Source organism: Hirundo rustica, chromosome 6 (assembly GCF_015227805.2).
Source record: "Hirundo rustica isolate bHirRus1 chromosome 6, bHirRus1.pri.v3, whole genome shotgun sequence".
NCBI lineage: Eukaryota > Metazoa > Chordata > Aves > Passeriformes > Hirundinidae > Hirundo > Hirundo rustica.
In genome coordinates this window covers 51,361,047-51,375,692 of record NC_053455.1, presented here as the reverse complement: position 1 = coordinate 51,375,692, position 14,646 = coordinate 51,361,047, and the positions used below count along the sequence as shown (strand labels likewise).

The 14,646-nt window shown below is 37.4% G+C and overlaps 1 protein-coding gene across 1 annotated transcript in view; it reads left to right on the top strand.

The window, feature by feature from the left end:
* Positions 1-13,955, top strand: part of INSC (INSC spindle orientation adaptor protein) — a 139,090-nt gene extending 125,135 nt beyond the window's left edge. Inside the window, exons 10-13 of the mRNA XM_058421058.1 lie at positions 9,957-10,023; positions 11,592-11,747; positions 12,398-12,474; positions 13,827-13,955. Coding sequence (XP_058277041.1) covers positions 9,957-10,023; positions 11,592-11,747; positions 12,398-12,474; positions 13,827-13,955 — 429 coding nt within the window. The remainder of the gene's footprint in view (positions 1-9,956; positions 10,024-11,591; positions 11,748-12,397; positions 12,475-13,826) is intronic.
* Positions 13,956-14,646: the final 691 nt, after the last annotated feature.

The window sequence follows — 14,646 nt, the reverse complement described above, 5'->3', positions numbered from 1 at the left end:
GCAGGAGACATTTGCCTAGGGAGATGTACATTAAGGATGAGTAGGTTTGAAAATTGTTTGATTCAAGATTTTATTTTGGATTATAGAACCAAGGTGAAATATATTTTCATGAATGGATGTCCATTCTGAATGATCAAGTCATCCTGGCCAGTGAAAGAGATTATTTGGAATTGAGTTGAAACAATTAAACAAACTAGGAAGATTCATAGCTCATACAAAATTTGGTCTGAATATTATAAAATTGTATGAAAGAACACTCAAACCTAAATGCTCCATATTTCATACAAATATTTAGCTTAAATAGCACAGCTACTTATAGAAAGCTACCTAATATTTCTAAGTATATTAATACTTTAGCATTAATGCAGATTTAAGAAAATTCTATTCTGCTAGACTGAAATGTGGTTTACTGTAAGACAAAACTGGGAGGAAGACGGCTGAAATTCCAGGAAGGAACACTGAATTTTGTTTTCCTTTGTGCCATTTTATCTCTCCAGAAAATCACAGTATGTCCTTCTGTACAGGACATAGAATTATTATTAGTTATCACCCTCTGTGATGCTACAAATAAATAACATTCTGCAACACGAGTTGGATGTTGGATACATTGTGTGTTGCCTGCAAAAAAATATTTTACTGCTCAAGCATCTTTAAAATTGTTCTGTCTTTTGAGTTTTGGAAAGCTGTTTTGTGCAAATGATGAGAAACTTCTCCTGCCTTCACTAGCTGAAAACCAACCTCCTTCTTTCAGGTTGTGTTAGATTAGGTCAGGAAAGAAATCTAGAACCGAGAGCTGGACTTACTGATAAACAAGATTATCATTGTCCATTTTATAGGAGCATGTGGCTGTTTCCATAGCCAGCAACATTATGTTGAGATTCCTTAGTTTTGTAAAAAAATGCATTGTATAAGAACAGTCATAAAGCAGTATATTCCCTAGTCCCCAGTTTTGGGTCAAAAAGGATATGAATGTCCCATGCTCTCTTCTCTCTTTTCTTTCTGCAGATAGTTGTTTTCTGAAGGGCAGGATTTTTTTACTTTGAAGAAGCATCAAAGTATCCTTTCAGAAGGGTTCATGCCTAGATTCAGCTGGCTAGTGTCTTAATGGAGTTTAAGCACTGCCAGAAGAGGATTTAGCCAAACCCCTTATCATTCAGGATCTTGACTTTATCCATCATCTTAGACTCTACATAGAAAAATATGAAATATGTATGTTTGGGTGCAGTATGTTTATGTATAATACAATTTTTCTCTCTGCATTCCCACTTGTCTCTTCAGTGTTGTTAGTATTCTCACCTTACCTGTGAAGTTGTGGAGGTATAGCCTAACACCTTCTGTCTTCTCTTATTCAGGCAGACAAAGAATTAATGTGGAGTGAACACATCCATTTTAAAGTGGTTATTCCTAGGTCTAAAATCAGTGAATTATGTTTCAGACCTGTTTGAGGTCGAGAGAGACTCTTAACCTGGAAGGAAAAATTGGAAATGGTTGCTTTTTTTTTTTTTTTTTTTTTTTCCCCTAATAAATTATTTCCTGTTTTCTTGGTATTTGGGAGATTCTTCTGGTTTTGACACTGAGATATTCTGTGTCATTTAAGATTTTAAATCCTTAATACCATTCTTCCTTTAGGTTCCACATTCTTTTCTCTGCTCTTCACTTTTTTTTTCCATATCAGGCATTTGTGTTTAACTGTCTTTCCTCACATTTTTCCCCCCTTAAATAAAGTGTCAAAAGGAGATTAGAAACAGATGTTACTTTAATATAAAGAAGTTTTGATTTTTAAGTGTTGCTGAATCCCTGGTGAAAGACTTTGAGAATGTTTTTAATGAGAAGAGTAGTAACAGTTCTTTTAGACTTCTTCTGAAAATCCCTCTCTGTATGAAAGAAACTTGTAGTACTACTTCTCAATCTGACTTTCTTGAATACTGGGGAGTTTATTAACAAAGCCTTTACATGTGGACAAGGTCATAAAAGTGTATCTGCACTGTTTTCTTGCACAGGTCTCTGTTAATATCCAGCTCTGGCACTAGATATGTGGTTGGAATTGCCTTCCCTCTGAGAGGCCTGACTGTGCACTGTGGTTGGTAAATAGTACATTAAAAGTGTGGGATCTTTTCCAGTATTGACTAGACGATACTGAGAAAACATGATTTTAACTGATATAGCTAGAAAGAGAACTGATAAATTAAAAAAAAAAATGTTTTTAAAAGTTAAGAAATCAAGAAAGAAGCATGGCTGTTAGTAAGAGACACAAAATTGAAAATTAGGCCCAAATCACCTGACTTTCTGAATTTTAACCATACCATTATATCAATGATATTCCAGTTAGTTTCCTGTGTAAGATTGTAATAATTTTCCTGATGTATTTTTTTTTTTTTTTTTTTTTTTTTTTTTTTTTTTTTAACTGCTTATCTCTCTCTTTTCATGCCCATTTAACCAGCATGAATAAATAACAGTACTGACTGGCATTATATGGTCAATGCTATGGATTGTTGTATTTCAGGGTTACATACTGCCTAACTTAAACACTAAAATTTTTGAGTGAAAATTCCTGTTTATTAAAATTCTGCCTTTCATATTTTAGATTCTATGAGGGGCAAGATAATGCGCTGCCACTTGCAAATCAAGGGGTTCTGTTGGAAGAATAAAATCTCAGCTTAGTTGAAAAACTAATCTGTGTTGAAAGGCTAATTTGTGCTCTGCTCTGGAGAGAACAGATCTCTAAGGTGCCTTTGGCTGGTTGAGACTGTTTCAAACATGAGAAACTTTTCAATGTCTTGAAGGAAGTCTGAGAGATGGTTATTCTTTCCCACCCCCCCCCCCCCCCCCCACCCCCCGGTTTTAATCTGAAATACAGAAAACCATGCCCACTAGCTCAATCACTCTGTTAGTTGTATGCCCTGGTTTATGGGATATGTTCTGTCACAATGTGACCCATACAGGGTATATGTCCTATGTGCTTCTTTAAGACAAATAATGTGAGAACCTGGCCATTTTGCCTGTTTCTTATCTAGGTTAGTCAACAATAGGAAGTAAAGTAAATAAAAATGTAGTAAAGACTTCCTTAATTCCAAAATGTAAGTTTGCTACAGCTTTAGTCTCAGTTGCTCTGCCTCAGCATGCCAAACATACAGTTCCCTGGCACTGTATCAGAATAAACCTAGACTTAGCAAGCAGATCCTGTCTCCAACCACTGTTATTATTTTAGAGGGATGTTAGCTTCTTCTGCTCATCTAGGTGTATTTATTTTCTGTTTTCAGGAGGAAAAACTAAATTCCCAATCACAAAAATGGCTATCAAAAGCAATTGGAATTATTTTCTATTTTTAAGCAATATAATGTCCCACATAAATTTCCAGGGATTTCTTACTGTAGCTTTTCTCCTGATAGGTAATATCTTGAAAGGTTTTTTCTACTTCAACTTGCTGTAATGCCTGTTCTTGATGCCTGCTAAATGCACTATTTTGCCATCTCCCTGTGGATGGATCTTGAATTGTGACATTCAGATGGTTTTAACTTACCTTCAGAAACAGAGACTCTGTCCTGCTTCTGAGTACTTTCCCGGTGCCACTTTGTTTCTGAAGGTGGCTATCTGGAACTTTGCAGACACACTATGATTTATGCTTATGTCATTTATTTGAATGAATTACAAAATGCTCTCATAATATGTACAAAAGTTAATATTACTTAGTGATGAATCAGCCTTAAAGGAGTAATTAACTAAGAGAATTAGCAATTCTGTATTGATCTACTTTGCCACTCTATTAAATTACTTGCTAATTTTTATTTTGAGCCTGTGTCTTTCTTTTTATGTCAGGACCGTTGATAAGCGCCTACTGAGCAGTGTGCCTTTTTTATCAATAAAGGTATATTAGCACCACACCTTCCACATCTGTAGACACTTCCCCCTCCCGCTAATGAGGTAAGGGACCCTCAATTGTGGAAGATATTAGCCCTTTACCAGGCTAAAATAAGTGCTTTCATCCTCCAAATCCTTTGTCATCTTTCTTCCTTAGTGGCTGGTTTCACAATAAAGTGAAAAACTTTTAGATCTCCCACTGAGGGGAAGTTTTCAGAGAAGCCTTCTGTTTCTTAAATGTTCTTTAAGTTTAAATCTCTTTGATAGCTACAGATTTACACTCTCTTATTGTAGTAATAAGAGTGTGATAAGTGTATCTTATTTTATAGCAAAGCATTTTAATCTAGTTTTTACTTTTGCAACAAAGATTCAATATCTTTGTACACTGGTTGATGAGCATTAGTCACCATTAATTGTTTAGAAAAGTTTTACTATAGTGTTAGTAATTATACATTTTAGCAAAAACAATTTCCAAGGTGACTTGTTTGAAGAAAACTATTTTAATGGTTCTTAATTAACTATGGTTTCTCAAATTTAAATTGCCCTTGACAACTGAAATTCCTACAATTCAGGGCAAAGCAGACTACAGAACTTATAAGGAAGGTTCACCACTCATAAATTCAATATGTGTGAAAGTCTGAGGGAGTGAAAGGAAACTATGTGGAAATAGAAACAAAATTTAAATTATGAAATATATATATAATAACAAAAAAAGATCAACACTGCCAATTTTATTATAATGCATGGTATTGTCACTAGAGATGTATCTGTGTTTAATATCTGTTTACTTATTTTGCTTACAAAAATAGATATTTTTGATTAGATTTTATTTAGAAGTTATTTTATTAAGAAGTTATTTCCAGGGCAACTGCAAGTTTAAGAAGATGATGCTGTATTGACATTTGAAAAATATGAAGCAACACCATTATTTTTTATTTATTAAATAAGTGTCATAGGTTGGCACAGTTTGGTTTTTAGTTAGGGAGGAATGTGGAGTGTTGCCCTGTCAAGACCTTGGAATTGTTTTAGAAAGGACAGGCACCTGTCGGAGGCTACCTCGGGATATTGGCATCTGCTTTGACCACTGAGAATGTTGAACACGACTTTTTAAAGTACCCATATAAATCCTGATTTTGTTCAGGTCAGCCCTTTCCCTCCTGGCCAGCTGAAGAGGCAGCATTGAGTCTGGCCTGCTGCTTCTCCCCCCATCTTTGGGGGGGAATCTGGCCCGAGGCCGGGCCGGGCTCCATCGGCTCCCGGCGGGGGAGGAGAGGTTGCAGCTTTACATCAACAACTTCAGAAACCTGCCCGGAGCAGGGAGGGATCTCTGCCGGGCCCCTGATAACAGCCGTGGGCCCGGTTGGGCCGAGGTCACACCGATCGTCACCGAGGGGTGGGCAGAGCTCCCCTCTGCCTCCCCTCCCCTCCTCTGGTGATTTCCAGATGGAGAAAGAAAAAGAGTGGAGTGAGGAAATCCGGAAGGATGGTCTGAGGGGAAGAGATTGCTGCCTGGGGCAGGAAATCCCATGGCCACTGCTGGCCTGGGCAGATTTAACCTTTTCCTGGCAACGTGAAGCTTCCAAGGCCTAACCCTTCCCTGAAAGAGAAAAGAAAGAGACAGAGTGGACATAGAAAAGACACCAGATGAGTCAGTGGAGCAAGAGTGAAAGAACTGATAATGATTATTGGAAGGAGGGATTGAGGATGTGGACATTTTTAACTGAACTTCTCTGGTGTAAACTATGGAGAAATGGACTGTTTCTTGTAACATCTAAATGATTTTTTGGGGAATGCTGGTTATAGTCAAAGTTGAGGATTGATATAATTGGGATTTAAGTGGGAATCTTAAAGCCCTTTGCTCCTGGGGTAAAAGGAGGTCTCAGCCTTTGAGACAAAGATGATTTTAGAGAGTGATTTGAAGACCTCGGCTCCTGGGGTAAAAAGAGGTCTCTATTTCTTTTGAGACAGAGATGATTTTAGAGATAGAAGAGAATCCTTGTTTCATACTAGAAGAAGCATTCTTTAACAGTACCCCAGATACACTGAGAGGCCCATGAGTAGCCAGGGGAAAGGCTGCTAATGGGTGGAACTGCACAATCTGCAAAAACTCCAGGCGGTTACAGATTTGTGACACTGGGAGCCACAAGACTGTTTTTGTCTTGTGGCAAATAGGACTCTAGAGAAACTCCTCCCCCAAAGTGTAGAAAGATTGTTGTTTAAATGGTGAAATTGACTGAAAATGACAGGTTGTGTCTTTCTGTGTTGTTTGTAAAAAACTGAACAGTTTGTAAGAGGAGGGCAGAGTGTTTTGAAGTTTAATTTTTTGTTTTGTGGGGTTTTTTTCAAATTTTCCAGTCTTTTAGTGTGTGTTAATAAAACTATTTACTTTTAAGCTTGAGCCCGCTTTACTTCTCCTGATCCTCTCCCACAGAAAGAGTAAACACTAAAACCATTCCACTAAATTTAGCAAACAGAATTTGGCAAACCTAAAACCACTACAATAGGGAAATTTTCCAAGGATCTAAAGGTGCCCTTCCTCCTCAAATATCTCTTTATACTCAGTTCACCAACAAACTATTTAAAGATGAACCTTCAAAGCTTTTTGATTTGGCGTTGTTTTTTTAAAAATTCTGACGGTTACCTACTTAGTCTCTTGTGAAAAATCTTACTACTCCCAGTGAAACCTCTGCATGCTGATATTTTGCTAAGGTGCTAAAACATGAGCTGGTGTGAGAATTCCTTTCCTGACGTTTTGCCTTTTCCTGTGTCTCACTGCCCCGTGGTTTGGGTGTGTAGAGCCGAGCACACCAAAACAGGTGTTGGGCACAGGAGGAGCCCTGGAGGCCTGTTCCTCTGGTTGTTTTTAGCAGCGCTACTTGTGGCACTGACCTGAATCATCCCATCTGATGGCAAACAAATATCACAGGCCCTCCAGGACCTGAGGGAGACAACAGTGAAGATGGAGGAGGATTTTTTTTTACACGCGCATGTAGTGACAGGACAAGGGGAATGGCTTCAAACTGGACAAGAGTAGGTTTAGATTAGATATTAGGGAGAAATTCTTCGCTGTGAAGATGGTGAGGCACAGAAACAGGTTGCCAAGAGAAGGTGTGGATGTCCCATCCGTGGAAGTGTCCAATGCCAGGCTGGATGGAACTCTGTTCAAGTAGGAAGTGTCTCTACCTATGACAGGGATTGGAATTAGATGATCTGTAAAATCCCTTCCAACCCAAGCCATTCTATGATTCTATGCTGATTATTTCTTGATCAAGTCTATTTTTCTGTGGATTTCTGTGGTAGAGTGGATTTAGGGCTTCCAGATCACAGAGAAGACTGCAGCATCCAGGTTTATCAGACTTTTGCTCTAGAGAGGCACCTGCAATTCTTGATGGATTTGGATAGTAGAGAATGGAATGTGGACCAGCCTGGGTCATTCTATCAGAGAGCACTGCTAAAATACAGATATTGAAAATGCTTGGGTCAAGATCCACCTCCAAAGGGGATCTGTTTAGGAGAGATACAGGTGCTGAGGCAGGGAGTTATACTGAATTCTCTGACAAAATTTGCTTAATAGCACATCTACAAAGCCCACCGGTCAAGAATTTGTTGGTGGCTTCAGCACATTCCTTCTGCAGGGTAGGATGGTTCTAGGAGGTGACCAGGGCTCACGTGTCCTGCTCTTCAGGATGTCTTCTTTCTTATACTTTGAGTTGATCACAAGTTCATTGTGTGTCTTAGCAATCGAGAAAAATTGCAAGAATTTTGTAAATTTGTAAATTGTGTCAGGCGCCAGTGCTTTGTAATCATGGAGTGTACTCTTTTACAGGGTCAGTTACTTGAGCAAGTAATGAAATTTATATTAAAAATTGCAGTTGAACAATAGAGATTCTGTGTTAAATATCTGAAAGTCTTTCAATAATTTCAAAACCATTTTAGTTCTGAAAGAGGTTTTGGTGTCTATTCTTTTCCAGTAATTTTCGGCTGTGAAATGTGGCTTAGGCAGTCACTTTTATCTGTATCTGTTTGTGTGCTCCGTGTCTCACAATAACATCTGAACTGGTTTGCTGAGTCAACAGGACTTTGTAGCTATTTTTGAGACTGCCTAAGGCTTTATGAAATTTGGAGCTAGAAAATAGGGAAGGAAGCAAAGATAAAGACTGCAATCGTTAGACAAAAAGAAAAAATCGTTAGACAAAAAGAAAAAAAAATCTGCAGTGGGAGAGAACCTATTGGAAGCATCTATTTATGTGTTTTGATCAACTCTAAATCTGAAAGAGATGAGACTTCATTAATATCAATGCTCACAGAAGTATTACTTCCTGAAGCAAATTGAGTGTACATTTGTTTGTGTTTTCCTCTAGAGAACTCATCCGTAATAGGAAACTTCCTTGAAATTTGGTTTGTATTATTATATGAGGAAATTTTCATGTAAGTTGCATGAACTTTAAAATAGGAAAGTGTAGGGGAAATAGAGCATTTAAAGTCAACTCTGTATTCTGCTTGCGTATTGTATTTTTATACTGTCCTATTTTGTTACATTGTTTACATCACAGGAAAATGAATTTTCTTGGGAAAAGAAATCTATTCATATGGAGTGAGCTAATCTATGGCTTAATTACCTTTTGAGTCCTACTAAGAATTTAGAAGATAAAATAGGTAGAATTTGATGTTCATGGATCATAAGGGTCTTTTTTATATCCCTCTGGAGAATGTTACATATAAACCCTCTAAGCTAGTCCATAAATATTGCAAAATATGGCGGCCACATAATCAACACTAAGGAAGTATAGCTATAACCTTAAATAATTTTTTGGTGTCAAAAGATGCACGCAACCTATTTTTATGTATGAAAATACTTATTAAACAAAATAACTTGAAGCAGTGGAATAATTGGCATGTATTCAAATTGTGGTTAATTGAATTCTTCGTCTGTGGCTTAGAGAGCCACATGGGGTACAGATTCTTCACAGAGGAAGCAATTTTCATTAACGGGATATAATTTCGAATGAGAAAACATATACACTCTGACTGCAACACAGTTAATAATTAATATGGAATAAATACATAGACATACACTGAGTTACCATATTTCTACCTGTCACTCTGTAGAGTGTCAGCAACACATTTGCATGCTAAGTAAGTATATTTATTCAGAGAGATGACACTGTAACACTACTTTCAAAAGTGGAAGACCTTTATGTCACAGCATCGGAAATGAGTCATCCTTGTTTTTAAAATGGCAGAGTGAGATCAGAATGGTGATTTGATCTCATGCCTCCTTACATCTGAGAAGTTTGCTGGTTTCTGAACTGATACTGTACTGCTGAAAAGCTGATAACCAGTTCTAAAACTGACCATTATTTTTGAGGCTGGCCAGTTTTCCTGAATTAGATTAGAGAAAATTTAGAACCTCTGAAGAAAGACTATTATTTCTGTTTTGCATTCTGACAATCTCTAGCATTTATCTTTTGGTCTCTCACACGTGCTGCTAATACTGGAAAGTCTGCTTGCAAAAAGCAAACTATTTGAAGGATTGAGAAGCATGTCTTGCAGGATGTGTGAGAAAGTATGTGAAATCAATGAAGGGAATGGCTGACTGAAAGCCAACAGCACCACAGGGTCCAGCCTCTGTGACGCTTGCTACATCACTCTAAACAAGTTGAGCTACACCTAATCTCAAAATCATTTAAGGCTATTTGGGATAAGAAATTCTGTGAATCAAGAACTCAGAATGTGCTTGTGGACATATCAACACAGAATGTGTTGGTACAAGGCCTAACCATGGTCTTTACCTCTGGAAAGGCACAAACAGAATTTTAAGTCCAGTTGCTTTTGAGATAATACCTTGACATGCACACAATTCTTGACTTCAACAAAACTGAAAAATATTCATTAAATATTCCCTTGAATCAAAGCTCAAACCTCCAAATCTTTTGCAAGGATTTCTTAGCATTTCACCTGAACTGATTCAGTGCAATAATAACAGCACTCCCAAATACTTACCATATTTCTGCCATATTTATTTTATGAACCCCTATGATATTTAATATTACTGACTTGTACAACTAAACTTCATACTTCCTTCTTTTTAACAACAGGTGGTAACAATATTGGCAAACATGTCTGTGTTGGACCAGTGTGCTTCAGAAATCATTCAAGGAAATGGTATGTATTTTAGCTGAATTATATTTTTCATTTGTTTCTGGAGAGTCTGAGTAGATGGTAATGTAGTACTTACAAAGTAAAGGAGAAAGGCTTCACTAAAAAAATCTTCATTTTGCATCCTGTCTCTGCTGGATATTGCACATTGCTGTAGGGTGAAAAATGAGTCCTGAGGATGGTTCTACACAGCCCCCCCCCAAAAGCCACTGTTTTAGGAAACTTTGCATTTATGTCCACATTCTGTGTGCATGACTTACTCCTAGATGCAAAGCAAAGTAGTAAAAAGTATTTCAGCAACCTGTATTGTGATAATACAAGTAATGTAGTAAGATGTAAATGTCTTATTAATACATCTACCAGCAATTTCAAGGCCAAGAAATCTAGTAAGATGGGTGGGTTTTTTTGTTGGTTTTTTTTTTGTGAGAAATATTAAATTGCAGTGAAAATTCACATATATTGCTTTGCTAGGCCAAGTCGGCCTAACTTGTGCTAGACACTGAAGTGGATTGTCAGGGACAATGACACCAGGTAACATTTGTATATATACTCCATCATGGAATTTCACAAGAAGCGTTTTCCCCCTGGCTCTTGAGAGGTGTTGGCACTCATCCTGTGTGCAAAATCTTTTTTGTGTCTGCCTAATGTTGCAGTAAGCAGGTGCTAGTCAGAGGCCACATTCTGAGAATGGTCTTCAAATGCTGGAGAATTTAAGTACTTTCTTCTCAACTTTGACTTTTTTTTAATGTTGATTGATTATCATCTAGCTGCATGGTTCTGATGATAATTCTCTGAATTATTTATGCAAATGTTCTAACAGTTGAAATCCTCTGATGCTACCTGATGTAATCTGAATTCCTAATAGCATATGGAGTCTAATAGCACATAATTGTCTTTACACTTAAAATAATCTAGAAAAGAGAAATCATAATTTTTTTTTTTTTTTTTGGTGGTGCTACAAGAATAATATCAAATCCTACAGGCAACAATAAATTAATGAAGCTGCTTTGACATGGATGACATTGTCTCTTCTGGAGTGAAGAGTTAGTCATACAGCAAATGTCAAGAAACAGAATTTCATTATTTCCTTTATTAAAGGCTTTCTCATTCTAAAATACACTTAAACAGCTTGAGAAGAAAACTTTTAAGGGCTTGCTTAAAAATATGTAAACAAACAAAAAATATTTTTTTAAATTGAGAGTGAAACTTCATTTAGAGACCTGAAATATGTCACTACAGGTTTTTCAGGTAGTGATTACCTTCAGGTTAATTTAGAAGCAAATAAGGGATTACATTTGGTTGACTGAAATAAATTTGTGAAATTTAAAATATCCACATTTGGAGGAGGAGAGAGTTTGTGCATTTTCTAGTTCCAGAAGTTCTGTAGTTTCCTAGTGAAGACAGACATGCATAGATCAGATGTGCCTGGATGTTGATGCCAAAATTTCAGCCTTCATTTTTGTATTCTCCGTACCCTTTTTGGGCAGTGGCTGGTCTGCATTAACCCAGATTTACTTTTTTGCACTGAGTTTTTTTGTTGAGAGTGGATCATGATGGCTATTGTATTCTTTAAGGTGTTCAACTTTTAATGGAAATGCTCTTTGAGAAATCCTCCTCAGGAAATCCAGCAGAAGTTGCAGCTTGTGAGCGAGTCCAGCAGAAATCTGCAGTTACCCTGGCACGGCTCAGCCGAGATCCTGAGGTGGCAGACGCAGCCGTAAAACTCAGCTGTAAGGATATGTCCCCTGCTTAATGGCACTGAAAGAGGGAGGAACTGCCAGTCATGGAGAAGCTCTTTTTAATTTTTAGCCTCACTTGGTAAACTTTATGAAAGATATTACCTACAGAGTCTGTCCAGAGGATGACTGAGGAGATGGAGCTAAATGAACCTCTGGCTCATTTCCCAGAGGAACCTGAGGTGCAGCATCCACTCAACACGTAGCTGTGCCCTACTGTGCCAACTGGCACTGCTGCCTCCTCCATTCCTTTATGTAAACCCTCAGGCAGGATCTGTCAGGGCACAGAAAACTTGCACCCCAGCATGTCCTGATGTGATGAATCCAATGGGAGAGAACATGTTCTTTGGGAGTTTTTTAAGGGTGTGTGGGAGGATTGGTAGGGAAGAAATGGAGGTCACAATTTCCATTCTGAAACTGCAGCAGCAAGTAAACCCAATTTATTTGTTTATGCTTTACAACTATTAATTATGACTGCTCTGAACTGTATAGCTCCATGGAAAGTCCCTTAGGTATTTGCATATCATATTTGTATTAGAGATCATATCTACTAAAAAAGAGAAACATGATGCATCTAAAAAATATCACAAAATAACAAGTTGTTTTTCTAAATTATTTCTCCTGACACTCTTTTGTGCACTCAGGTATTCCTCGCCTGATTAAACTTTGCAGATCACCAACAGAAAGAAATAACAGTGATTCTGTTTTAGTGGCATGTCTGGTATGTACATTTTAGTCTTCCTTTCATGCATATACTGGAAAATTAAGGAAAAAACCCCATCCCTTTAGATTTCAAAATGCATAAGTATGTCAGAAATGTTTTAAATTCATTTCAGAGTCTCCTGCTTTTCCCCTTAAGCATATCCCTGTATGCTGTCAATTATTCATCCTTGGATTGAAGATTTAAACACATAAGAAAAAAAGGCTTCATCTTCACATTACTGGGCACCAAAATTTTTCCTTGGAACACTTTGGAATTTAAGAATTCACAAATTCCATTCTGTGATGTTTCTATGTTTGTTGAAATTAACCTTGAGTCATGGGGGTAGCAGCCCTTTATCTGCACTCACGCATATATGTGAAAATATTTATGTAAAGCATCCAAAAAGGGGAAAAGATATTTCGTGCTTCCACTCCAATCCAATTTTTTGTTCTATTTGTGTCACCAAGGCAATATAGTGCCCAGCCAAGGAGTGGGCAACAGAAGCTTAACACTATTTCTGCTCAGGAGAAAGATCCCGTCTGCTGGCCCTGCACTGCAAGGACTGTGAGCCAAATGCCAGAGCTGAATGATTTCACCGAGTATTCTGTGAAAGGGCTCTGGGGACATGGGTGATTTAGGGTTGGAGCACAAGCTCTGGTGGATGAAGACTGAAGAACATTGTTTGACAGTGCTTTATGCTATTAGCGTTGTTTTAAATGTAAAAGTAATTGCAGCTTGTTCAGTTATTGCAGCTTGTTCATTTAAGCAGGTCTCATTCAGGGTGAAGAAAGTATAAATGTTAGCATAGAAAATGCTGTGATTATTCTTTCTACATGCCAAGAAGACTTGTTAATCTTGTGTAGTTAGAGCAGAGACCACAGAGCGATGGCAGCAAACCAGACTGATTTTTCTGTCTCATTGAAATTGTTGCTGCACATTCCTTGAATCCATGCCTACTGCTTGAGACGTTACCTACCTCCCTGTCTCAGAAATTCTCCTTCTCCTGATATTTTAGCAACTGCCTGAAGATGTTTTCTGATAAAAATGTGGGAAAAACATTGTCCTTGAGACATGAACTGCTTCAAGCTCTGATAGATATTGTCAGTGGTGTCTGAGGGCTTTTAAACCTGCTGCTTAAGTCTAAAAGTAATGTGCCCCAAAATAATTGTCATTTAATAACTTTGTGTGAGGGAAGATTCATCTGACAGATGAAGACGATAAGGAGAGATTACCCAGGCAGCAGAATTCATAGACCTGCACACTTGAGTTTTGAGTTCTGGCTGTCATTTAGGTATGGTCATAATGGATTCCTGCAATGAAGACTTTGTCAAACCTGACTACATTGCAATCATGCTGTTTTGTTTTTCTAGGCAGCCTTGCGGAGACTAGCAGTTATGAGTCCTGATGGACTGGAAGATTCAGATTTTCAGCAGCTGGTAAAGCCCAGACTCGTGGATTCTTTCCTGCTGTGCACAAATATGGAAGAGAGCTTTGTATAAATGGGAGCCAAAAACCTTTGAACAATAATGATGATGATAGGTATGCAGAAAGATAAAACATGTACAATTTTATTCAGGTTTAGTTCTATTGTTATTTATGACTTATTTATTCTAAACCCATGAACATGTGGTTTGTCAGAGCAAAGGAACAGAATAAGAAAACTTGTTACTGTGGTTTACAAACGTAATTTTTTATTTTATTTTCCTGCCAAGAAACACAAGACCTTATCATTGCCATCTAAAAAAGTTTTTTGTTTAATATAGTTGAATTAAGGTAATGAAGCCAATAAATTGTTGCTCTGATGTTAAATGCTTCTAATGTTGTTTTATCACTGATATTTTTCTATAGTTAGGACATTTTGTAGTTTTTTTTAATAAAGGTTTTAGCCTCATCTGTAGTAGGAGAAAAATAATCCTAAAATCTGCAGTTATATACTTTGAAATGAAAGGGATGTTGCAGTCTAAGTCCAGTTCTTAACTGTTATTTTATCATTGACTTATGTAACTGAGAGGAAAAATTTCCAAAAAAATGTTCAAATACTGGCTTTGAATGATGCTAGAATACATTCTTAGGCTGTATAAAGATGTGCTCCATCAGAGAATGCATACCAACAGAAAGCTCTTTATTTATATTGACTGAAATTTCCTAAAGAAATTAATAGAATTCTAGAAAAATCTTTGATGGCGTATG